Genomic DNA, 26,755 nt, shown 5'->3' on the forward strand with positions numbered 1-26,755 from the left:
AAAACTTGGTAGACCTATTTATACTTAATTATTATAGCTGATTTGCTGCATTTCCCTCTTCACAATTAGACTTAATGACTTGTTTTTAGCTAAAAAGGAAGCACACTTTTGTAAAATGCACATGAAAAAAAGAAAAACAAGGAAGCATCCAAAACATAAATGAGCTATTTCATAGCCAAGATTATACGCAATCATCACCTACTCCATTTCCTAACCCCCCCCTCAACCCCTACCCCTTACTGGTAACATGAATATTGCACACCAAATTACTCAGCAATCAAAGTAGGCTTTCTTTGAGTTTTTTTGTTGTTAACTCCACCAAGAAGCACTTGACACCATTTTAGAAATATTCCCCTTTGGTCAATATAAAAAAGGAGCTGGTTTGATGGAGATAACACAATTACAAACTTTGTCGAAAGTTGCTGAATCATCTCATCGTTGATCACCTGACCCTTTCTACCTAAACAAGATGTTCGCTTTTTCTAGTTTTGATGTCCAAGTTAAATTGGAAACAAATGAGAAAGGTATCAGTAGCTTTACAAAAAAAAAAACAAATAAAAAAATGTATCATGACAAGACAATTGTTCTTACCTATGCTGTAAGGTTTGACATCATACCTATTTATAGTTATTACACTTCGGCATACAGGTGTATCCCGGATACTTATGCAAGACTACACAAACTTACCAGATATTTCACAGCCTTTTTTTTTTTCATTTTTAGTTCTATTTAACTTAAAACTAAGCAAGCATATAACAACACAAGATTCTCCCTGTCTATGTACCCCTCTTCTCACCCCCCACTCTTCCCCCACCCAACAAACATGTACACCATCACTAAAAGTAAATTAATCTCTAAATATGAATGCATAAATTTAGGTAAGATCATTTATTAAATTTAAGAATGTGACCCCCAAAGCTTGGAGCTTACAATTACACATACTCAGTTGTGACACATCTTGTACATTGTCATGCTCTTAGATTTTACAGAACTTTTCAAAACAACACATTTCAAAGTGAATGTTTTCTCCTGGGTCATTTAATAACAGTCAAACATCTTTGATTAGGGAGAGTCTGGGTGAGATATTCACATCTACAAACTGAAGCTGTCAAAATTGTTGACCAACTGATAAGACCCTCTTAATTAACAACACAAGACAAAATTATCCCACATACGGCACAAGGACTCGCCTGATAAGTTAACCCTTCAAAATTCTTTGCGCAATTTCCAATTGCCCCCTTGGGGGGAATTTTTTATGGTAGCAAAACCACTTGCTCAAATTTTAACAAATACTGGCTGGATGGAACAAACAAGATTTGATGTGAAATAAAACAAAAGAAATGAAAAAAAAAGAAAAAAAAATAAGAGATAAATTTTGACCAAACTGGAAAAAAAAGGTCTTCCTAAGCAACTGATTTACACCAACCTAGTAAGGCCAACTGAAAGTCTGTCACATTATTAGCATCATGCGTGGTATCTCTGCTCATACTTGGGTGGTATGACCACCGGTACAGTGGTGGTGAGTGTCACCATATAGTGTGGGTGGCGATGGTCATATAGGAGTATCTTGATCCATATCCACAATGTACAAACTCCACAGGATACATCTAGGAGCAGCATCCCTTACTTCCAGATCCGCCACCTGGGTCCTTTTCTCCTGGTTTGATCGAGCCAGGAGATGAGCTGGCATCTTTCTGTGGATACTGTCGGAATAAGACCACCAGATAATGATAATTATTAATAATCATTCCAAAAGACGTGGATAGAAATCTCCTCATGATGAATTTATAGACCTTTTCCACTTATCCAAAACTGATATAAGATATAATTTATCTAAATCTTCCATATTAAAATAAGTATGTTGGCCTAAAACAATACACATTAGTAATAAATAAATTAAACAATTAAAAACCTGATTCAAGCACACAGAAAGAGGGCAACCTTCTTTGCCAATTGATGTAAATCACATGAAGGTATGTAAAACCACAACCCTGAAAGAGGTGGCAAACTTGTTCCTCGCAAGTTGCAAAGAACATTTATGATGCCCACCTTTAATGTACATGAAAATTCTATACTGTACTGAGCGGCCTTAAAGGTTTATCTGTCATGTATTTTGGGCAAAATTAAGCACAAACATTGGAAAAGGAAGCCTCCAGGACTGGATAACCCCTTGCCTTTGAAAGCAGCCAGAAATTGACAGTATGTAGTTTACTTCATACTGCTTGCATCAGGTATTACTTCTAGCATGGCATATGTACATCACAGACCCAACTATACACCTACATTCAAACATATATATACAACCTTACATATACATTCTCACACCTACACCTACATATTCCAGCTTACATTTGCAATCTTTATATATCTACACGATGATGCTGTTCCACTTTTGCTGTTTTTTATGCTGCTTTTTATGATCCACCAAGACTAAATGACTTTTTGAACAATTAAAACTAAAACTTGAGCAATAACAACAACCAATATGCCATTGTGTTAATTAGTGACTAATTACTAGGTTTTGTGACTAAGGATTCAATAGCTAACACGCTTTTGACTGTGCAAAGAAGTTTATAAACCAAGTTCTTGAAAGCATGTAATGTGTGAATTTATCTCAAATATCACTACTACAGGGAATAATTTCATGTTTAAATATTGTGTAGCAGTATTGAAGGCTCTGAACTTGTTTCTTATAAATACTATTGTTACTATGTAAAAACAATGCTATACATCTTTGGACTTGTATATAAAGTTGCCCATTTTGCAATGTAACAAATTACCATACAAATTTTCACTTAATTTCTCTGATATCCTTTGTTCTCACACATGAAATTGGACAGCTATGGAAGTGGGTAGGCATAGTACTTAACGCCCATTCCCATTTATAAGGGTGTTATATCTTTATGAAAGTTGGAATTCTGAAGAAGACATCTTGGTTTTAGATTTAGGACACTCCTTTTAGAAGTCAAGAAGTGTATTAATGGCACAAACAACGGCCCATCAATCGCTGTGGATTCTACATACTGTACATCCCCTCACTCTTAGTTAAGCAGGGTTTGGAATTCACCATTTAAACTGCTTACTAACAACAAAGGTATCTTCCATCTTACTTCAACCCTCTTTTCTTATGTGTGGAAAAGAAGGAAATGGTTCCACTGTTTTGAATTGTTGGTAGCCCAATGTAAGTTTAACAACAGTATATATAACAACACTGACAGTGTTGCCATTGACCCCTAATTGGCTTTTCAGTTCCGACCACTTGTTTATTTATGGCTTCTGTACAATGTAATTGAAAAATACTTCACTTCTCAGCATCTTCCCTGACTGAATAATAGACAACTTTCCCTAGAAAAAAAAAAAAGTGTCTTTTCTACAAAACCTTATTATTATCCCCCGTAGGACCTCTTGCAAGGTCGAACAGGGGTAAACTCCTTTTTGTTGTTGCCATTGATCTGCAAACTTTCTTACACTGGAACACAGAACGGGTGACAGCATGATATTCTCATTCTTGGTGCTACTCTTGAGTCAAACCTGATTCCTGCTTGAAAACTGCATGAGTACTTGCTATGAAAGAATCCATAGCTTGTATGCCATTATTATGCCAGTGGTATCATCCAATAGACATTGTAATGCAATACACCACTCACCTTCTTCAAGATATCTTCTGCGAGTGTCATGAAGGCCGTCTCGACATTGATGTTTGATTTTGCACTAGTTTCCATGAACTTGATTCCATTTTCTTTTGCAATCTGCAGGAAAGAATGATGAAGAAAATGCTTTAAGGTTGTACAGCAATGATTTAACTACCAATTGAACTGACAAGCCTTTATTCACTGTATTCAGTGGATACAAAGGTTAATGAGAATCGAGGAAGAAGTCCACTGCTTTCCAGTCACCGCTGACTAGTCACCATTGTCTGTTTGTCAGGGAAAAATTTAGTGTTCACAGTTTGCATTGTATTTCTTAAGGTTTATGAATTATAGGTTTTGCTTTTAAAGACTGCCATACATATGTGCATTTTGTGGCAATGTTTCATAGCCTGCAGATAAATTGTTCCCCCATTGTGAGTTTTTGGACACAGAGTTAACACTGTCATGTCCAGCAGGCCTCATAAAGACCAGTATCTTGAGTGGCTCTGGTGAGTAGAATGTGTGAAATCCAACCAGCTGCATTAAAGATGCTTAATGCAGTTGGCCGACAATCTTACTTAACTATTCCCAATTTTATGCTGAATTATTAGAACATCAATCTGATTAAACTAAGATAGTCTTCTTCAAATGAAATTTAACCAGTGAGTGATTAATAAATCCACCTGATCCCCAACGTTTCTTAACCCAGGCCACTATTCATGTTAGTATAAAACGCAAATAAGTAGCAAATTGTAAGTTTCCAAAATTTTCCATTTTGCTCCATTATTTGAAATCATATTTAGCTAGGTCAACATACTGACCTACATCAACAGACATTTTTGTATCAAATATAAAAGTTACTGAAGCTTCTGTCTTCCTTTTCTTCTCTTTGTGAACTCTTTTGTAAGAGCAGATGATAATGGTGTTAGGATGCAGCGGAGTAGACGAACCTGAAATTTACATTGTCCACTAAAAAACTGTAGCTTACCTGTACTTTGAGATCTTTCTTGACAACCATAAAGTCACTCTTGAAAAACACAATTTCAAAGCAAAGATTGTGCAATAACTTTGTAGTGATTGAAGTATACCCCCACCCCCTCCCCACAGCCTCAAACAAGTGGCTGTAGAAGAATAAAGGTTTTACAAAACCTTGTAGTTTGTAATATGTAAATTATTACAACATTTAGAGGACATTTATGGACCATTAATGGATTACATTCTACTGCACCTATTGACACATGTACATAGGTTCTTTTGTACTCAATGAAATCCCTATCCAGCTTTCACAACATCTATACTCGTAGTCCACGGCATCTACAGTCAAGCTTTACTGTGTATTGCAAACAGAACTGCACTGCTGTTATGCTGTAAACATTCAACCTGAATCAAAACAGTTCTTAATCTGCTTACACTTTCATTTCCTGAATGGTACACACTGGATGAAGAAGAGGAAGTGGCCTTTGCTAAAGAAACAAGTATATACTACACATGTTATCGAGAGAGTACTAATCAAGTGCACTTGATGGAGTGCCATGGCCTTCTTTCTTACTTGGTTCTATTTGTTTCCTCCAAACATACCAGAGCTCTCCCTTGGACCACATTGAATGTACAGATATTGAGTACATGGCTATCAATTCTGCAAGCTAGGTGTCACAATCACCACAAACCGATAGATATCCAAATGAAGCCAGAGTCCAACATTTTAATGATGAGACCTCAAAGTTCTTACCTTAACAACAGGACTAGAATTCACAAATTTAACCACTTGCAAAAATACTGCAAACTGTGCTTGAGAATGCTACTGGATAAACTCCAAACTGTGCTTAGGAAAGCTACTGGATGAAATCAAGTTCTGACTGACAAGTTCCTGAATTGCATCATGCATCAGTTACTTTTACAGGTTTATGAGAACAGGTTTATGTTTGCTGATAATAAGCAGTCATAAAGGGGCTTATTGTTAGGTATGGACAACATGCTGATTCTTTGATAACAGGTAACTTTTGTTTATGTTCTCAGTTTCTACTGGCAGAAAATACCAGTGCCTTTCTCTCTACTGGTAAAAGGGCAAAATTAACTGGCATTTAGCAACACATCCTATATCCATCTACCAAAGTTTCCTACTTCCACACAAATGGTATCACCAATATATCTCAATAATTAGCCATGCACACTTTAACCAAGCAAATCATTAATTAAGGTAGCCACAGCTTCACTTTAAGAACAGTGTTTGCAAACTTTGAAACTGAAAATCTTCCTCGATTTGATCTATGACGTCTTCAGTTCCAGTACCAGAGTCAGCCTGGAAGAGTCTAACAATGACAAGGTAATCCTAGTGCTCAAACCGTAACCATGGTGATCCGGTTTCAGTATGAGAGACAGCCTGGAAGAGTCTAACAATGACAAGGTGCTCCTAATGCTCAAACCGTGACCATGTTGATCCGGTTTCAGTATGAGAGACAGCCTGGAGGAGTCTAACAATGACAAGGTGCTCCTAATGCACAAACCATGACAAGGTGCTCCTAGTGCTCAAACCGTGACCATGGTGATCCGGTTCCAGCATGAGAGTCAGCCTGGAAGAGTCTTACAATGACAATCTGCTCGTAGTGCTCAAACCGTGACCATGGTGATCAGGTTCCAGCATGAGAGTCAGCCTGGAAGAGTCTAACAATGACAAGGTGCTCCTAGTGCTCAAACCATGACCATGGTGATCCGGTTTCAGTATGAGAGACAGCCTGGAAGAGTCAAACAAATGAGAAGCTGCTCGTAGTGCTCAAACCATGACCATGGTGATCCGGTTTCAGTATGAGAGACAGCCTGGAAGAGTCTAACAAATGAGAAGCTGCTCGTAGTGCTCAAACTATGACCATGGTGATCCGGTTCCAGCATGAGAGTCAGCCTGGAAGAGTCTTACAATTGACAAGCTGATTTTAGTGCTCAAACCGTGACCATGGTGATCCGGTTCCAGTAAGAGAGACAGCCTGGAAGAGTCTAACAATGACAAGGTGCTCCTAATGCTCAAACTATGACAAGGTGCTTCTAGTGCTCAAACCATGACCATGGTGATCTGGTTCCAATGTTTAAACTATACCATGTAATTGTATACAAGGTAGACCAGCAAAGTGACTAAAAGTGATTAACTTCTGACAAAGCTACCAATATTCCAATTTACACTTACAGTCTCTCCTCTCTCCTTTGAGATCATCCTCTTATCCTCCATGTCACATTTGTTTCCCAGTAACATCTTCTCCACATCTTCATTTGCATGCTGCAGAAAGAGGAGAAACAATAGCAATGTTTTAAGTCATGTCCACTGTTAAAGAAATTGATTTTGTGCAAATTAAAAGTCTTCCAACAAAGAAATAAATAAATTTATTGTTTTATGTAATTGACTGTTTACATCACTTTTGCGACCGATGCCTGATACCTCCTTTGATTCTTTCATAGCAAACATTCTTAGTCACCACTACTTGGATTCAAAACAGGGAGGGGTGGTGGATTGAAATAATGGGGGATTATTACATTAGAGTGTGATTGCATAATGCATTGTAGGGAGAAGAGAGAATAACATGTACTGTAAGGAAAAATCATTATTGTGTATGATTCATTATTTGTACATTCTAATTGATTATTTAAACATAGATTAAATATGTACAGTAAGACATGAAATGTGTGTGTTCTATCTAAAGTTTCTGCTGTCAGTATTTACAATCATCATTAGCGAGGGCTTAACACTCCCACTGTATACAGTGCGATTGTTAAGCCCTCGCTATGTAAACATGTACGTATGTATACATGTCTGTATACTGTACATACTGTGAGAGGTTTCAAGCAGTTGCAGTCTCACTTTCAGTTCCTTTCAGGACGAAAATATATTGGGAAAATACTGAATGAAAACTTCAGCGTCTTAATAACAGACTGTTATCATGTACAATACATAAATATGGGATAAGAGTGATGGAGAACAGCAGTACTTTACTAGCGGCATTGTTTGAAAACAACAGAGATGGTTCAAGGAACATTACTACAGTACCATACTGTAATGTACACTAAAAGTATGATGTAATGAAGAGTGAACTACACATTACTCGTATAATTTTTCATCACAATGTTGTGCAATGTTCAGTTCTTATACTAGTAACCACGGTAAAAAATGTTTAAGAAGTAAGGATGTACATGTACAAGCAAACTTCGTCTCACAACCACTCCGATTACACTGCTGCAGTCATCAAGATAAAATCACCATTTCTCCATACCTATTTTCAGCTTTGCAATATCTGACAAATACTTGACAGTGTTCAATAATGTAAATACTTTATGACAATATGTCCAGTGCTCAGCCACTTTGTATCTCTCAGACTCCCAGTTCATATTTCCTGTTATTTCATCACTCTCTGAGTCTGGCTCTGGTCTCCAGCATTAATTACTTCTCATCTCGGCTCATTCATATCCTGTGATTCACACACCTCTCAACGACTCTGTCACACCAAAGCACTCTCTCTCACTCTCTCTAACGTCATTTCGCCAGACTCTTTCACGATAAAACTTTGGCGAACACAAAACGGTAGGACTACCCAGAGTTGATTCAGACAGTTATTGCTTAGTCGCAGCACTGAGGCCAAACAAAACACAAAGAAAACCTAGCATAGTTGTTAATGCATTGACACATACAAAAGATATGTTGATAAGATTGTTGATGTCCATAAAGAATGATTGTAGTGTGGTAGAAGTGTTGACATGTCAAAGGAAGCCAAAGCCGAGTAAAATAGGCTTAGGCTGCAGGGACTTTCTGTGATCAGTTGTGGACTGATATGTGTGTGTGACATATGTGTATGTGAAAAGTGTACCGAAGAAAACGTAGCACACACACTGAACCTTATCCATCAAACTGAAAACATTCTATAAAAGCATGATGATATTAAGTTGATCTTTAGATCATGATATTAAACTTGATAGATCAGGAGTTCAAGAAATATGGAGGAGTCTCAAATTTTTCTCATTACAAAGGTACCACAAAAATGTTGATTTCAATTTATACAGCCCAGGGTATAATTTATCTGTTATCGCTCAACAAATCCAAAAATGTATCTATAGCAGCTATTGTACACAAAACCACAGTATTGTTTTCTCAATATTTAACAAATAGAAAATTATGAGATGTGTAAACTGCTATGCAAAATGTAAACACTTTAGGAACCTAAGCATATTTAGAATTTTCAATGTTTGATGGATAGAGGATAACAAAGTTTGTGCTACTTTTTATCCAGTACACTTGTCACATACACACATATGTCCACAACTGATCACAAAAAGTCCCCTGCAACATATACTGTACTAACCTCAATGTGTCCCATTTTAATCTGACATCAAAAGATGTTCTTTGCTGATTAAAGAGGATGGGGGGGGGGCAGGGCATGAGGTTGGACATGGAGAATGAGGAGTTTCAGGGGAGGGAAGACAATGGGGGCAGAAAGAAGAAGGCAGAGCAGGTGACGGAGTAGAGATAGAGACCTATGCTCAATCACTTGTGGAGCTTCTTTTTCTCTTGCAGAGAAAGACATCATGTAAACTATCATGCCTACCTTTCTCCCTTAATCTGCACCTCCTCCCCCCCCCCCAACACATCTTCACCTTCAAATGTATCTAACAGATGAAAATGCTTGTAAGAGATACCCCCTCCCCAGCCCACCCACCCAACCCAACAATATCACTCTGTTGACACCCTGAATAATTCAAACAACCATGTTATGTTCTCACCTCTTGTATGTTCCGTAACCATTTTGCTATGTTTTCAAATGTTTTCTCCTGTGTGATATCATATACTAGCATAATTCCCATGGCACCTCTGTAGTATGATGTGGTGATTGTGTGGAACCTCTCCTGGCCTGCTGTGTCCCATATTTGTAGTTTGATCTTCTTTCCCTGAAGCTCAACTGTTTTGATTTTAAAATCAATACCTGTAAAAATGTAAAGAAACAAAGATAAAATCACTAACAACGTAAAAAAGAAAGATATAATATTGTTTCTTATCCTCGAGAGGCCCCAACATTAATGCTGGCAATCTTTATCATACCAAAATTACTAAAGTGACACAAAAACAGAAAATTAACCAGTAAATGACCCCAGTACCCCCAGCCCTCCAACCCCCAGGCCCTCTCCTCCTCAATTCAAAAAGAGAATCCACGCATTTCCAGTAGTGTATACACGACAGAATGGGCTACAAGACAGGTCTGTTAGTTTTTGGGTTAAGTGGAATTAGTCGTTAACTAATTATACAGTCTACAGATACAACCGACCTGGCCGAAACAGATACACAACGCATATTTGAGGGAGAGAAAAACCACTGCCCTTTAATATGCTTCACACTTAGTCAAAATAGATGGACACTTCACATGGTACGTGTTACCAAGTTTGCGATACATGACCCATTTCTACCACCAGAGCAGACATACACTTACCAATGGTGGGAACATAAACTTCCCATCTGCTCTTCTGATTATTGTTACTGCAGCATGTAGAGGCAACAGCAGATTTACCCACGTAACAATCGCCAATCACAATCAACTTAAATACATAATCGTACACATGATCTCGAGCCTCGGAAACACTACTTATCAGAGTGGATGGCATTTCAACAGAGCATCTTGTTGTCATCCTACCACAAAACTTAAGGTAAACAATAAAAAATAACAGCCTCTGAACTTCACAAAATGTCCACCATTCTTCTCTAACAGTTTATACCGCTCTGGGTGCAAATCTGGCCACTAACTGTGTTCCATTCTGTTCCAGTTTGACACAACAAATGTTGGAAAAAAAAGCAAGAGTTAATCAAAATTTGCTGAGCACTCAGAAACCTTTTGAACATACTGCTGCAACAATTAATAATATCCTTTGCAAGGATCAGAAGAGCTTCTCACTTAAGGACCTGCGGTTAAGAAAATGGATTGTTTTACAAAGTTACACGGATACAGTACTGTTGTATACGATACATTGACTGTAAGAAAGCCATTCTGTAGTGCTTTAATGGAAGTAACTAACATGACTGGCTACAATCCTGGACATATATTGTGCATAAATCCATACAAGGTATTGTACTAACCCTACTTAGCCTTGAAACTTGTTGCACCACACACTGTATCAATGATATGTGTGCCATGAACTGAATCAAGACAACTTCAAAGGGTTTACAAAGGGTCAACCGCTGACTAACAAACAAGGAGACAGGGGTATCCTAAACAATGGGATTTCTCAATACATGACCAAACACCGATGCATCTACCTTTGTATGATCATGGAGCTATAAACATATAGCTCCATGGTATGATGAATACTGGCTACAGCTAAACAAAGGATAATACTAGATCGGTTCACTCCACACAGAGATGAACTGGACAGCCATGGATTAATAATCAAGGCACCAGGTCTGAACTGGAGACAAAGCTGTGCATAAATGCACTGTAAAGGCTTATAATAAATTACCATCCAGTTGAAAAGATTTTGGGATGATAATAAAAAATATTCCACAAAGCAGTATCTCATTTTCTGGCCCACCTGACTCTTGATCAAGACATATAGTGAGGATGTGGCTTTCACCTTCGAAAGATTCTAAAAACTTGCCGGCAGTTTTGTCAAGCAAATCAACTTAAAGAAGCATTCCAGAGCTATAAGCATATTTTAAAGGTGATTATCTTGAAAGTTAGAATAGCTTAATTCATCCTTCCAGTTTCCCTCAATATATCACAGTGAGCATTTTACAACTTATATTTATCTAGCTATCCTTAAAGGTCTGCTGTATAGAACCCAACTATAGCACGCTATGATGGAAAAGTTTCTTGAGATGACGTAATCGACCTGCCTTGTTCGTAAAATGACCTCTTTTTACCAATTATTCTGCAACGCCTGCCACAACTTTCTTCTTGTATGAGGGTCTTTGTGTGAACGCTGTATGATTAAATACACTGTAGACATGAACATATTTCCACAGTGTTTACACAGAGAGCCTAATGGTGTTAAGAAGCAATGCAGGCTTACTGTGGAGCCTGAGGTTGATTTACGACCGTAGCTGGTCGATTACCTAATTACAAAACTTTCATAGCTATAGCGTGCTATAATTTGAGCCAATAAAGCAGATCTTTAATGCTATACCATTTTTATTATGAGACCCCACAGAAAGTATTGAACTTTATGTGTACACACTGTGTACATGTATGTAGGTTTCTTCATAGAGATGCCAATCTTCCAGGAAGTCATTTAATGCATGGCATTGACTTGACTTTCACAAGCTTTGCAATGACTTTGACACAATCAACTGACAATTTCACTCACTTCTATCACATATGTACATCTAAAACATCCCTTACAGTGACTGATGTAGAGTACGACAATTTGGCATTACAGCTAGTAAGCCTGTTCAAAGGGGTGGTGACCTCTTGAGATCAAGCATGAAGCTGCTTATTTTGATGTGAGGTGAAATGGCTTCTATTAAACTTGCATGTTCGCTCCCCTATGAACCAACAGTTCAACAGGGCCCTGGGAAACAAACTTTTCGAAATTGTTTTCCTTTGGGTGAAATATGCCCACCTCAGACTAAACTTTTATATGTGTGATACAACACAATTACATGTGTGCAGTAGAAAATCCTATGCACTTGATGTCAGGAAGGGTAGGGTACGATCTAATACACTTTTAAAATCATGCAGTTTGTTGTACGTACAATATGTAGAGAAAGCAATTCACGCTTCATGCTGATAATTATTTGCAAAATACATTTCCGCACTCAACTTTCTGAGATGTTCACTGGAACTATTGATATGGGCAGAGCAGTGCTACAGCACTCACAACACACTATTACTTTCACAGTAATGTATGCCTTTCAGTTTTGCAGATCGTTTTGGAGAGAAATGAACCAAGTTTTAATCAGTGTACCTATTCACAATGAACTTTCATTTCTACTTCAAAAGGCATACTACTGAAGGGCAATTATCACTGGACGACACAATCAGCCAAAACAGTGTTGTATTTTAAACAAGAAAGGAAAGGTTAACATACTGTTGTTCTTATCTAGATCGCTGATGGTATGTCTGCAAAAGACAGACTAAACAACAGGAGGAAATGGTTCAACCATATTGTTAAGACTTCATTAAAAGTGCAGCTACTTTCATCAAGAGTGCTATACATGCAAATTAGGGCACATCATTTTGCAACTTTTCAAGGATACAACTGGCTTTCACTTCCCCTCCTATTCCTTTGACTTCTTTCCCCACTTTCTCAAAACAATATGATTTTTTTTTATGGTGATTGAAAAGTTGGCCTAGTAGGGGGGGGGGGGGGGCAAGTGGTATGAAGACTGCACTGGCAAAAATATTGCTGCATGCATAGTCCATTTCATCTATTTATTTAATTTTTTTTTGCCTTTCATTGCCAGATATGACTGTAAGCATCTTTGGCTAATTTAAGTCCTGATCACAGGTCCAACCCCCCCCCCCCCCATTCCTTTCCATCAACAGAAGTATGACAACATTTACAATCACAAAAACTAGAGCATATAGGATATAGCAGGAAATTATTTCATGTTTAAATATTGTGGAGCCTTTCAAAGGCTTGCATTCAAATGCTATGGATCCTGCATACAAAAATAGTATACATCTTTACACTTGTATGTATAACAACTTGACCATTTATTTTGTATAGCATGTTGCGATTCCATACTGGATGAATGATTGCATATACAGCCAGTGGTCACAAAACTTGATACAACCTTCATCTAAAAGAATGTATCATGTTTGAGCATTTTCTATTGACTAACTACATAATGTATATATATCTCTAATCGAAATGTGCATCAAAATGTGTTGACTTTTTTGTACTGTTTCCTGTAAGACCCACTTTCTCCCCCATCAAGAAGCTGAGGCAACACCTTCCATGGCAAATTTTCAGGATATCTTCTGGTTGTCCCTCCGACAACCAGGCCTTACATTATTTTGGTTGTGCAAACAGCAAAATTTGCTTGTCCGAAAAAAACATAGCAAAGATAACAATGACTAGCATTGAACAGTATGTCACTGTAGGAGATACAGAACAGGAGAGATGTGTATATGTTGGTGAATCAGGGATGATGCCAATTTATTATTTTACCTATTTGGTGACAATGCAACTTGAATTTGCTGTAAACAACATAACGACCGCCAGAGAATCCCCACAGCTGATTTTGTTTGTCCTAACAGAAATTTGGACATCTCAGACCACTGGACTACTCATTTAAACTTTGCCCTGCCTTCTGAGGTAAGGGAAGATGAGAAAGCGCACGTTTTAACTGCAGCCAGATATTCAGAGAAATGTGAAAAAAATCTACAGATTTCAATACAAAATATGCTATGAATTGTTCCATAAAAATTGCAAATTACCAGATTATTTTACCCAACATGCAATTAAGACTAGTTATACACACAGATGACATGGCTCACAATCACAATTCACAAACTTCCAGAAATTCATGGAACACATGAGAAGATGCAACAACATGCCACAGTTAAGTACCCCGAATGACAAGGAGAGAAACCAATAGTCAAGACTCAAGACCAGAGCTATCAATGTGAACATCACATGAGAACATATAGCTACCAGGACAGTGTCTGGTTGCAGACTAAAACCAAAAACATCACAACAGTTTAATACACACACAGACAGATTTCTAGATGATTAAACCAAGCCATGATCCATCCAAAGAAGTTTCACCAGCAAGAGACAATTGGATATTCCATTTAGAAGACATATCCGTTGACACATATATCCGTTAGAATTTTGTCCAACTTTTGCTGTTGGCATTTTCAGCATAATGCAGAGTAGAACAAAAACAAAACCCTCACAACAAATCTCTCTGAGAATCTATTTTGCTGGTAATTAGACAGGTGTGTGCTGAGGCAATCCTCCAGTGGGAAGGCAAGAAACTATGTCACTAAAAGATGGTAAGGGTAATACATGTGTGTGTACTGCAGAGAGCATCTACACTGTGAGAGGAAAGAAAGTGTATAGTAAACACAAGATCACAGTTTTAAGATCAGAGTTTTAAGACTATTGCAAACAGACACTTCACGACTTTGCTGGTTTACCTTCATTTTTATTTCATCACTCTTGTCTTTTGGCCAAACAAACTAGTGATTAGCATCCGAGTTAATTACACAACAAGGGGGCGAGGGTTCAATTTTATTTTGCAGTGACCAATTGGTCAAATGAATTCATTATCTAAAATGTAAACAACTGCATTATAAAGTGACAATTACACATTCAAACGGTATGTACCATTCAAAGTATTCACAAGAGGGTAATCCATGGAGTTAACAGATCTCATCTCCTTTACGCATTTACTCTTGTCATCCTAAGTTTGCTAAAAATTATGTCATTTATTCACACAGTTACGGTGTAGGAGTTTGTGACACACTTTTTTTGCACAATTTATGCCAAGTTGACCTTTGACCTACTTTGACCTCGACCCTTAACAACCACATAGGTACTATTTTGAAGTTTGTCCCATTATTCTCTACATATCTTGATGTTTAACTACTTTTCCTACATGTTGACAAGCAGAAAATGGCCAACTATGTCGGGGTGGGGGGGGGGGGTATTTGACCTTTGATGTCACCAATCACACAGGCACAAGTTGTCATAGTCAGACACCTACCACCAAGTTTGAACTTGATCAGACTGAGTTTAGGAGGAGTTTGTGATGGACTTTTTTGCACTGTTTAGACAAATTTGACCTTTGACCTCAATTGACCGGACCCTAAACCTGTCCTATTTTAATATTCATCTGACCATTTTCTACACATCATGAGGGTTAAAGACTTTTTCCTACATGTTGAAAAGCAGAAAATAGCTAAAAATCAAATTTTTAGGTTTCTTGACCTTTGACATCATTAATCACATTGGTACAAGTTTACATGGTCAGGCACCTATCTACCAAGTTTGAACTTGATCAGACTTCCGGTCTAGGAGTAGTTCGCGACACACTTTTTTACTTGCACATACACACACACACTTCCTCATCACTCAGGCTGTACAGTAATTAAAGGTGAAATATATTGAGCTACAAATTAAATAGGGTGTGGCAAAACATGGCACATTTCCACTGAACGTTGAGTCATTATGTTGACACTTGACAGAACTCTAATTCTATCAAGAGTCCCAGTTGTTCAGCGAGAAAACCAAAACGCAAAGTAAAATTCAGGTACGACAGGTTCTACATTTTGACATTTTCTTCTACTGTAGGTGTGGTTCAAGGAGAGACACGTCCATCTCTAAAGTACACCTGTCCAGTATAATTCTCAACCGATGTGAAAGAGATGCTTCTGACAAACAACTTCTCAAAACAAAAATCCAACCAGAAAGCCAGTTGGCTTTGTGATTCCGTGCCATACAATTTGATCAAAATTTCAAATAACTATCTGACTAATTGTAGAACTAGCAGTCTAGCGAGTGGGTTAAATTTGTCCACCACTTAAGGGAGAGCCAGAATAGATCAGAGATTTCCAGCTCTTACTTGTAGCAATCCCTTTTGCGCATCAACCATTTCATTCACTGGTGACAAATTTAAAGTACACATTTTTTATTCCAAAATGTTTCAAACTCCAGAAAGAACCGTCTTCATACGTTACATATAGACACATAGATGTGATTTTTTCCAATAATGTTGCTAGCAAATCAGCTCTGCCACCATGCATCCAATCCTTTAATAAATGTTATTTTGAGAGCTCTACTGTACATGACATTGTTTATACACTGTGAAATGCTTTCACAACTTATTGCTAAGCAAATGTCATCTAGTCATAAATCATAAGTGCCCAACTTTGAGACCATATGAGATAACCTGTTGATCCCTTGTGCCAAGTCCCCCCACCACCTCCCACCATTTGAGATACTGTATTGACCCCTTGAAGCTCAGAGGGTGAAAACTGATTAGGGCCTGCTGTGAGTGTGTTAAAGAAAGACTATCGATTCTTTGAAGCAGATTACCGTTTCCTGGATGACTGTACAGTATGGTTAGTTGAAGACTTATACAGCCCCTGCACAACAATACACTGAACTGACCAACTATGTTCACCAAAATTGACTTATATGTTGACCACAAATAACCTCTGACCTCCAACAATTTCAATAGGGTTTCTCTACTCCGTATGGGGCATCAACATGCCAAGCATGAGATTCATCAAAGCTCTCTTCTTGAGTTATGGTGTTTAAAAGGTTTTCACAGTTTGACCTCTGGTGACCTAATGACCTTTGATCCCAGCCAAAAACAATAGCGGCCTGTTTCAAAAGGTTTCCTACAGAACTCAATCAAATATTATGGCATTTTAAGCCAACCGATGTATTTTTCAAACTTTTGACGACATTACTGAATGTTGCTGACCTGACAGCCCTTGCCACTAATTAATTCTTACTTTGTTTATTTACTGTTGGTTAATGTTTTACTCTAGATATTAATTTACTGTTTCAGCGTTAGTGACAGTCCTTGTCGATGATTATATTGAACTCTTTATTGACTCCAAACTGTTGGTGATGATGTTTCAGCTATTTCTTTAGTAACTTCAGTGTTTTATCAAATATTAAAGTGTGCTATTATTAGGGTATAAAAAAATCGGAAAGTTGACAAAAATGCAATGTGTGCCACCATAAGGCCATGAGCTTCTATTAGAATGAATACGGTAGTCTTAACTTGGCAAACGTACTTACACCAATGATACTGAAAAGCTTTCAATGTAAAACTATTGCTTTTATAACACAAACTATAGGGGCAAAATTTGGTTGTTTGGGTTTTCCTCTACAACACAGCAAGCAATTGCTGATGTATTAATTCTGCATGACAAAAGAACTAGAAGTATTAATCATAAATTACAAACTGGCCCACTTGTCCTCATCATATGGTTCCAGGTTCTACCACAAAGAAACACGCCACATAATTCATAGAAACAATTCTGGGGATCACATCTAACATCCACTTATATAATTATTAATTAACCATCATGTTACCATCAAGTGATTCATGTCTAACAATTTCAATTTAAATCAAGTCAAATTTCAGGAGAAAACAGTTAAGCACTTTGACAATTCTGACAGAAATCTTCACCAGGAAGAGCAAAAGATCTGACTTGAATTAAAAGATGACAATGATGTTTGGAAATGAAACAACAAAACAACTGCAAGTTTAGAAGAATTAATTCCTCAAACATGCACTGTTACTACAGTACTACATGTATACTTTATACATACTTCTACAGAATAAGACAATGCAATTGTGGAAACAAAACCAACTTGAAAATTTATCTCTTAAGCTGCCCTCGGGATCTGCACAATTAACTAGTTACCATACTGCTCAAGGCGTCTTTATCAGCAACAAGTGTTAAGTCAACAGGAAGTCATAAGATGACTTTACACTATTGCAGGAGCCTTTGAACATAGACCTAATAATCTATTTACAATATGCTCATCAGTGTATTCCTTTGTACTGAAAACGAAACTAATTATTTGCACACAAAAAATAAGGAAGGTAATACAGTAGGTCATGTGAACAGTTAATGATCAACTGTCAGAGAAGAGAAAAGAATAGTCCACTAATAATACTCACACAAACCTCAAACATAACTTGAACTTTGCACAGATCAGGACTAACTTCACATGTATGTCAAACAAGTACAGTTAGTAGTACTTTGTATAGCACTCCATCATGAATGTACTAGAACTGCATGTTACATGAAACTACAGCAGAGCTAGACATAACTTCTATATCATGAGGTGTAAAGACACAAGTTTCTCAACATAGAATAGAAATAGAGAGGTAGAAGTTTGAAAAGAAAACCTACAAAAGAAAAATAAGGTCAACAGTTTAAATTTAAAACAAAGGAAAAATGTAACAATAAGTTAAGGGTGTTATATAAATTATAAACTCATGATTTTAACCTTGATTCAATGTAAAATGAAAGTAATACTAATACCTGAAGTGTTTCAAATTTGAAATAGCTGCAATCCTTTACATGCATTCAAAGAAATTACGTAGCACTAGTAATAGGCAAACTACTTTTGTGTTAATATTCTGATCTCTTACCACACATATTCGCCACTCGTTTTACTGTATATTGGATACAAAAATCAGTGCTCAAAGAAAATGAAGAGCTTCGTACAGACAAATGGTTTACAAAATATGTGTAGATTCATCAAGCATTGTTCAGTCTGTAACTTGTCAAAGGTATTCAATCTGATAAAATATACCCCACCTACATTAGCTGGTCAGTAGTGGTGCTTTTTGCAGGCAGTCTTTTTCTGATACAGTGAATATTGACACTCTGAATTCTGATACAGTGAATATTGACTTATTTATGGATTACAAATTTTCTGTTCCCAAGTGAGGCATTAAGTAGATAAAAAGATTATCATGCCATTCTATCAACATGCATCTTACTTTCTTATTTGGTATTTATAGTAGAGTGAAAGTAGTGAAACTTACACATAAAAATGACATTCACTGAGAGGGCTATTTAGGGATTACAATATAGCCATCATGACCACAAAGTATATCCCCAAAATTGTTCAAGACAATTTGTTGACACTAGCATACCTACAATCAGGAGCCTCTGTTGATAAGTCCTCCCTCCCTCCCCCCCCCCCCCTCCACCAACCAATGTAGGGTGACTGATTACACATTTAAGTTGACAGTCAACTAATACAGCATGTCTGCTTTTAACTTACAGCACGGCTAAACTAAAAGGTACGGTAGGGATGACACATTGTATCAAACCAGATTGAGTGATATATTTTACCATGCTAAATGGCATTGAAAACTGACTGACAGGGAGGAAAGGAAGGAAGGACAAAGGATTTTTGAAACTACTACGAGTATAGACTAGCATTGCCATGCAGAGACAGAAGTTACATCAAACATGCAACACATCACACTAAACATGACTAGAAGGTGTACGTTAATGATTTGAGGAAACTCCTGTCCCAAGAAAAGAGGTACTGAAATTAATTCTGAGAATAACAATAAACCTGATTAATACTGGTTATGATTCTATTGCCCTGCTGGAAAGACTCGCTGGTACAAATGGACATAACTCAAACATATAGTGTATAGTAATATTGTGTATAGGGTATATATATATATATATATATATACAGCATATACATATACTATAGTTTATAGTGTACATTTAGTGTATGGTAATGTAGATGGATAAGAATTCAATGATACAGCAAAGAACAACTGTTTTCCTGGATTTTCTATATATGAGAGGAACAATGACCCACAGCTTCCTCCATTAGTAGAGGAAGGAAGTAGGGCAAGTGGAATGTGAGATAGCATTTCCTGAACTAATGAACACTAGGTATAGAAACCCAGCAACTGTGAAGTTTACAACAGGCGATGTCTTCAGGATACAGAACAAACCGATGGTTCACAACCATTTTCACAAATTTGATGCAAAGGAATAGATCTGCTAAATGGAATGTCATATTTCTGTACATGAGCAGGACATGTTTACACTGCCAAAAGGCATTTGTTATTAAGACTGGTATTTCAATACACTTATTTAAATATATAGCACTTAGCCTTTCCCAGTTTACAGTACCCTTCCCAATAGGTCTTCAGTGATCCACTTGGTTTGCAATGGGCATTGTACTCAAATGTGAGCCTGGGGTAGAAAAAAATCACTGAACATTGTGGGTGACACGATACTAATGCCGAAGGCGTCAGTAAGCATGCAGCGCGACACAGTTACAGGTGGGGTCCATGGGCCTGCCTTAGGCCCCGTGGTGGGGTCCATGGGCAAAGCCCTGGTTGGGGTCCAGGGGTGGAAGCCCCAAAAGCTCTGAGAAATTAGAGGTTTAAGGACAACATTTTGGTGCCTATTTTATAAAGAATTTTGAATTTATTAAAACACTCAAAGCAAAGTGTTCACACTCAAAATGTGCACACTGAAGCCACAAGCCTAGCCTGTTGTTTTCACTGTACTTGATTCTTCCAATCATGGCGACCCATCATTAAAAAGTCACTGTTCAGAAAATGTACACAATGGTCAGGTATAATCTGGAATAATATTCAGCAGCTACAGCACAACACTTCTCTTCAGTTGTCCCTACTATAATGATACTAAAATATCATGGGAAACTTAGAAAATATCGTTGCAATAATGTTGGGAACGTTATGAAAATCCAGAGAAAAATTGCGTTATTGGCCCCAGTTTGCGTATGCTACAGTGTGTTAGGAAACTTAGGATAATAGTTTATCTCCCCCTGCAGGTTGGATACCCATCGGTAATGAAAAACATGCGAATGACGGATCAAATAATACAGTAACGCTGTTGATAGAAATTCACGGAAATTGGGAGGTGTAAATCTCGTAGGAAGCAAAGAAATCACAAAAATCCGTGAATTTGCGGAAAAAGCTCATGCCTGTGTACTATAAATGTACAGAGCTACTGAAATCTTTTCCAGAATAGAAAAGCACAATTAACAGTTGAGTAGTCCAGTTCTGCACATGCAGTTACAAACATTTGGCACCTGTGAGGTATGGATGAGTTAGTAACAGTTTAATCCAATCAGAAAATTTGTGTCTCACAAATTTGATGCATGCAATGTTTGCTTTTTTCATTTCCAACCCAATGGAGATTTATACCTAATTGAATTTGCTCTCATGAATGCTCTTTTCGTGAAATGAAGTAACAGTTCTATATTCAAGAAAACCTGATCATCTGTCTTAACAGTTGTGTATGATACCACAGGGATGTTACAAAGTCCAGAGTAAAAATCTCATCTATCATAGATAACCAAATAAAACAACAGAAAACAAGACATAACGAATCCTTGACTAGCATGTGTTTATAAAGGTAAAACAGTTTCAGGGAAGATAATTGGGTAAAACCCAGACAAGTGCAAAAACCACACAAAGAATTCAACAACCTATACATTCTTTGTTGAGCTGGCTTACAATACATTAGTTAACTGATGGATAACTTCTACTTGACTCATGGCAACCACAATATGGTATTTGTGCATAATGAGCACTAAGGTAATGCTCACCAGCTCATTCATAACAGAGATGGGTTTGGAACAAAAAAGTGGTAAAACCCATAAATCCTAAACTAGAGGTATAAGCTATGTGTGATTTTATCTGAACACTCTGAGGCATCACAATTAAATTTGTGCCAAGATTTAAATAGCCCAGCGCAATAACAAACGATTGCTATGACCATTAGCTAATTGTGTGTAAACTTTAATAAACTCCCAAGCTAGGTAGGCTAGATAAACTACTTTGCTGCTTACCATCTCAATGGTAATTACAAGTGACAAGCCTTCCTAGGTATTTCAGGAAAAAGAAGGCAAACTACATTGCCTACAGAATGTTGGGTAGCCTTCCCTAAGTCCAATTACTAACCGGTTCATTAAATCCCTCTGGACATGGTAGGCTAGTGAATAGCTGGCAGCCTAGGCTATTGTCAAACTTTGGGCTATGACTGAAATCTCCACTTGTGAAGCTTGGAATGTCTGCCCATAAGGTAATTAAAGGCCTAGACTCGTGCCAATTTGAATTATTAATAATAAATAAACTAACAGAGCCTTGGCCCAACAGTAGCACAATTCAGCTAGGCCTACACTTTACTTACTGTAGCCTAACTGTACCAAGCTAGTTTCTATGACTAATGTCATCATTAGGCCAAAGCCTATGAAAGCACAACACACCCATTTATGACAATTAAACATTACGTCTATATCTATTGGCTTCTTGTGTTACAGCTCAAAGTATTTCCCAAAGAGAACCCTCCTAAGGCAGAAAATAAGGGGGATTGTCAAATTTAAAATTAACCGGGAGTACAAGTAACTAACTGCAAACAGTACAGTTATATGCAGAGTAAGTATGCAATGGTCAGTGGCCTATCCTACTTCAATATTCTAACGTTAGGATCCGAGTAAGTTCCCATTCTAGGCGTGGCTTGTAACCTCATCAAACTTACCTATCGTTGATATAAACGTCGTGTTAAAGGTATCATCTGAAAACCTAAATAATATACACGTCTTTCCGACACCAGAATCACCTATTAGAAGCAATTTAAACAGTAAATCATAAGTTTTCTTTGCCATTCTGAGACCTAAACAACAAATAACTAGTATCACTCTTGAACATGGCCGGGATAATAGGCTCGTCCAAAAGTAAGCGCTATCCTTTATGACGGTAAATATTATTCTCTTATTATTATGTACATATTCTCATACAGTTCGGTGTTATAATCATTTAAATATTTTAAAACCGTTAATACAGTATTTTAATTTTTATTTATTAGTTTTTATAATTATAATTTTTCCATTCTTCAACAACAGCAGGTGATTCACTCATAGCGCTATAGACTTGCATCACTAATTCTGCCTAAGCATCACACTTCACATGCACTACGGGCTTCCATGAGATTCCCCGCAATTACAACTTCAGTGAATGATACTAGCGTATCGTAAACGGTGTAGTGTATTTTTCATCTAAATGTAACTTTTATGTTTTCAGGAAACTTCATGACTGGTGTAATATGCGAGGTTTTATTTTTCATATATTTTTGTTCCATTTGTCGACAGCTTTTTGTCAGGCAAATCATGGGAGGGTAAACGGCATTGACGTGAAAAGTTAATGCTGTGTGTGACTGTGACGCAGTATAACGTTTGCTGATTGCGCAATTCGTTGCATTGTAAGGCCTACTTCGGAAGGCTTAACCCCCAAGGATCATCAACACAACTGACCTGTCCACTATTTTGCACACCATTCGTGTTGCTTTCCTTTCCCTCTTTCCCAATGTGTTATTCATTGGAACCGGTACGGCGTGGGAAGGGACAGTTGGGAGGTGGCCAAAGGGGTAACTTACAATCGATGATTGTTACGAAATGGGACTATAAAACCAAAGAATCAGATTCCAAATGCAGTTATGAAGTAGACCCACGTTGGACCGTATAGGGAGGGGTGGCACCACATGGGAGGGGTGGTGTGAACACGTGCCCCGTTTTTTTTCTATATATTCTTTCAGTTTTATATCACACGCACGCATAGACGGTTTACAAAAAGTAAATAAATAAAAATATTATTATTATTATTTACATTGGCAACATTGTAAACTTGTACAGACTGCACAACTGTAGCTTAAGTTATGGCAATGATAGCACCATGTTGCCTCTCCTCCCCGAGGATATGGACATCATCCAGCTTTTGTCCGCCCCCCCCCCTCTGCAATGGTGCTTCCTTTTATTGTCTTAGAAATCTTTCAAAAGTAACAAATTAAACTGGTATGCAGGACTACTGACGGACCTAATAAGCAACTAGAACGTACAAATAACTCGACCCAAGCTGACTGAATGAAACCCCCGACATGTAGGCGGTTACAAGGGGAAGGAAGAAAAAGATTACATGCCGGATTACATGAGGGGTGTGATATAAGTTGAGGATACTTCGTTGCTTTCCGGAAATAACTTCTTGCATTTTTTCATATAAGCTCACACTTTTACTACTGTTTAACTGCTAGGTATATGACTGCATTGAACTTGGTCACTCCGGAAATTTTACTCAGTAGAAAATGAAATAATTTAAATATTTTTGTTTATATTTTATAATAATGGCTTGTACAACGAATAGACGCGCGCTTTCTTCAAAAGGTTGGCTTCATCAAAGGGTCCCTTTCGAAGAGGATATTTCCGATCCAACAATTGTCGGAGATGCAGAGAAAACAACGACGTTATAGAGGGCGCCAACCAATTGATTCATTCGCGATAAGTTCCGTCAGCTTTGTCAACAGACTTCCACTGATTTTCCACTGACCTTACATACGTCGTGTACAATATACAATTGAAACGCAATGCCAAATGGTTGGAAACAATGCAACACACACATTAGAGTCCAACACCGCAACCTAATCCCTTCCCCCGAATGGGAAGTCCCTACAATGATTTTCAGTGCAGTAATTTTTAGGGCATTGATTTTTACCCGGAGTTGGTGACACCACAGCCCAGTACCACTGAATCATTGGTCTGACTCCTGCCCACCTCTGACCATGAAATTGTAGACCTTTAAATATGGGCGTTGAAGAGGGCGGGGGTGGGATGGGAGGTGCGTACGTCCCATTCTTGGAGCCTCAATAATGCATGAGTTTTTATATATATATATATATATATATATAATTTTTTTATATCTCAGCAACGAAAAGAGCTTGTGTGGATCACAGTGTGCATTTCATGTGCACTTCAATTTATTTCTTGAAACTCTTTGTTTTCGTCATACCTTCGACATTTTTGCAATGAAATCCGTCTGTATAGAATATAATGAGAGTGACAGATGGCGTTAGATGGGAGGAGAGGGGGATTCATGTTTCATTTTGTTAAGTTTTTGTTTACTAAAATATGACAGACCATCCTTTCCACATCTTTTACATTGTACCTAATGAATAGATACAGGTAGATGATAATCCAAATGGTGGGGGAGGGGAGTGACGAGGGATATAAGCCTCTAGTAAAAGTATTAACAATAGATTCACTTCTCATACAATCTACTTTGTTTTGTTGCATTTTGAATACTGTAAGGAGCTTAGAGATCAAAAATTAATACATGTAAATGTTGATGGAAATTTTTACACATATTTTTATAGCTTTCTTCAAATATAATATACACTGTTGAAAGGCTGAATACAAGTTTATGAAAAGCACTAGTCTACCTTTATTAAAAAAAAACAAAATCATACAAAGGAGAAAGAATACAAGTAGATAATTAAGTCCAGCACAGTGAACTCTTCAATCTGAATATTGTATCCTCAATACAGGGCAGGAGAAAATGTGTTGGTGAGGAAGCAACATAAAACACAGAGAATGTCTTGCTCTAATGCAAGTTTGCATGCAGTTGTAACGCAACTTACACAGAAATGATTCTTTCTTTCTTCTTTCAAACAACCTTCATTCTTTTCTTGAATGGCTGACCAATTGTCTCAGGATCTCATCACACACTGTAACACAAAATCTGTCTTAATTTCAATACCATACACTATACAAGCATTTAGTATTAGGCCAACCTTCACAGGCTGCCTATTACATCAGAGATCCAAACTAATCAAGTATTGCCACACAATGATCTATGAGGGGATCAAAATATTGAGGTGTATTATTGCTATCATCATTGAGACATGTCCTTGAGCAAATCATCCAAACACACATACATAAGGATCTACATACATTATTCACATACACATAAAAACTAAATTGTAGTGTGTCTGTCAATATGCATACTTGTAGTCTGTCAATATGCATGCTTGCTGTAAGTCTATGCATGCTGTTGTAATTCTATGCATGCTGTTGTAAATTTTATCCATGCTGTTGTAAATTTTATCCATGCTGTTGTAAGTCCATGCATGCTGTTGTAAGTCCATGCATGCTGTTATAAGTCCATACATGCTGTTGTAAGTCAATCCATGCATGCTTGTTGTAAGTCTATGTATGCTGTTGTAAGTCCATACATGCTGTTGTAAGTCCATGCTGTTGTAAGTAAATGCATGCTGTTGTAAGTACATGTATGCTGTTGTAATTATATGTGGTGTTGTAATTATATGCATGCTGTTGTAAGTCCATCCATGCTGTTGTAAGTTCATGCATGCTGTTGTAAGTCTATGCATGCTGCATATTTATGTTAACCTACAACATATGTATATCATTTACTGTTGCGGCAAAACAAACAAATGTAATGAAATATCAGCAAGAAGTGTTAACAAAAGGTGTGTATTTTGTTGAATATTTCCTATTTTTTTGAATACAATTGAATATTTCTTTTGCTAGTGTTGGCCGAATAAGATTAGAATGATGGAAAGACATGTAAGTGAAGCATGTTCTTTCTACGATAACTGATTCACTTCTAATGGAAAGGAATACATTGGTGTAACATAGATTTAGAAGAAAACAAAAACTAAAAGCAAAGCTGTAATCAACCTGTCAAAGACCCTGCACACTCATTGTCTATTTGTTAGCTTTTATAATTTCATATCAACAAGGCCATCACCAAGAAATGTTGTGTTCAAAGTTTCATGATGGACACGACTAACAAATATAACCATTCGCTCAAAACACCTGCTTTGACC

General features: G+C 37.4%; 1 protein-coding gene across 1 annotated transcript in view; it reads right to left on the reverse strand.

Annotated features, from left to right (window-relative positions):
- The window catches only part of LOC139974587 (ras-related protein Rab-10-like), a 23,526-nt gene extending 702 nt beyond the window's left edge, over window positions 1-22,824 (reverse strand). Inside the window, exons 1-5 of the mRNA XM_071981833.1 lie at window positions 22,622-22,824; window positions 9,384-9,583; window positions 6,805-6,894; window positions 3,648-3,749; window positions 1-1,703 (exon numbers count right to left, since the gene is read on the reverse strand). The exon at window positions 1-1,703 is cut by the window's left edge and continues 702 nt beyond it. Of these exons, the coding sequence (XP_071837934.1) occupies window positions 1,608-1,703; window positions 3,648-3,749; window positions 6,805-6,894; window positions 9,384-9,583; window positions 22,622-22,748 (615 nt within the window). The 5' untranslated portion in view covers window positions 22,749-22,824 and the 3' untranslated portion in view covers window positions 1-1,607. The remainder of the gene's footprint in view (window positions 1,704-3,647; window positions 3,750-6,804; window positions 6,895-9,383; window positions 9,584-22,621) is intronic.
- Window positions 22,825-26,755: the final 3,931 nt, after the last annotated feature.

This window comes from Apostichopus japonicus, chromosome 9 (assembly GCF_037975245.1).
Source record: "Apostichopus japonicus isolate 1M-3 chromosome 9, ASM3797524v1, whole genome shotgun sequence".
In the NCBI taxonomy this organism is placed as follows: domain Eukaryota; kingdom Metazoa; phylum Echinodermata; class Holothuroidea; order Aspidochirotida; family Stichopodidae; genus Apostichopus; species Apostichopus japonicus.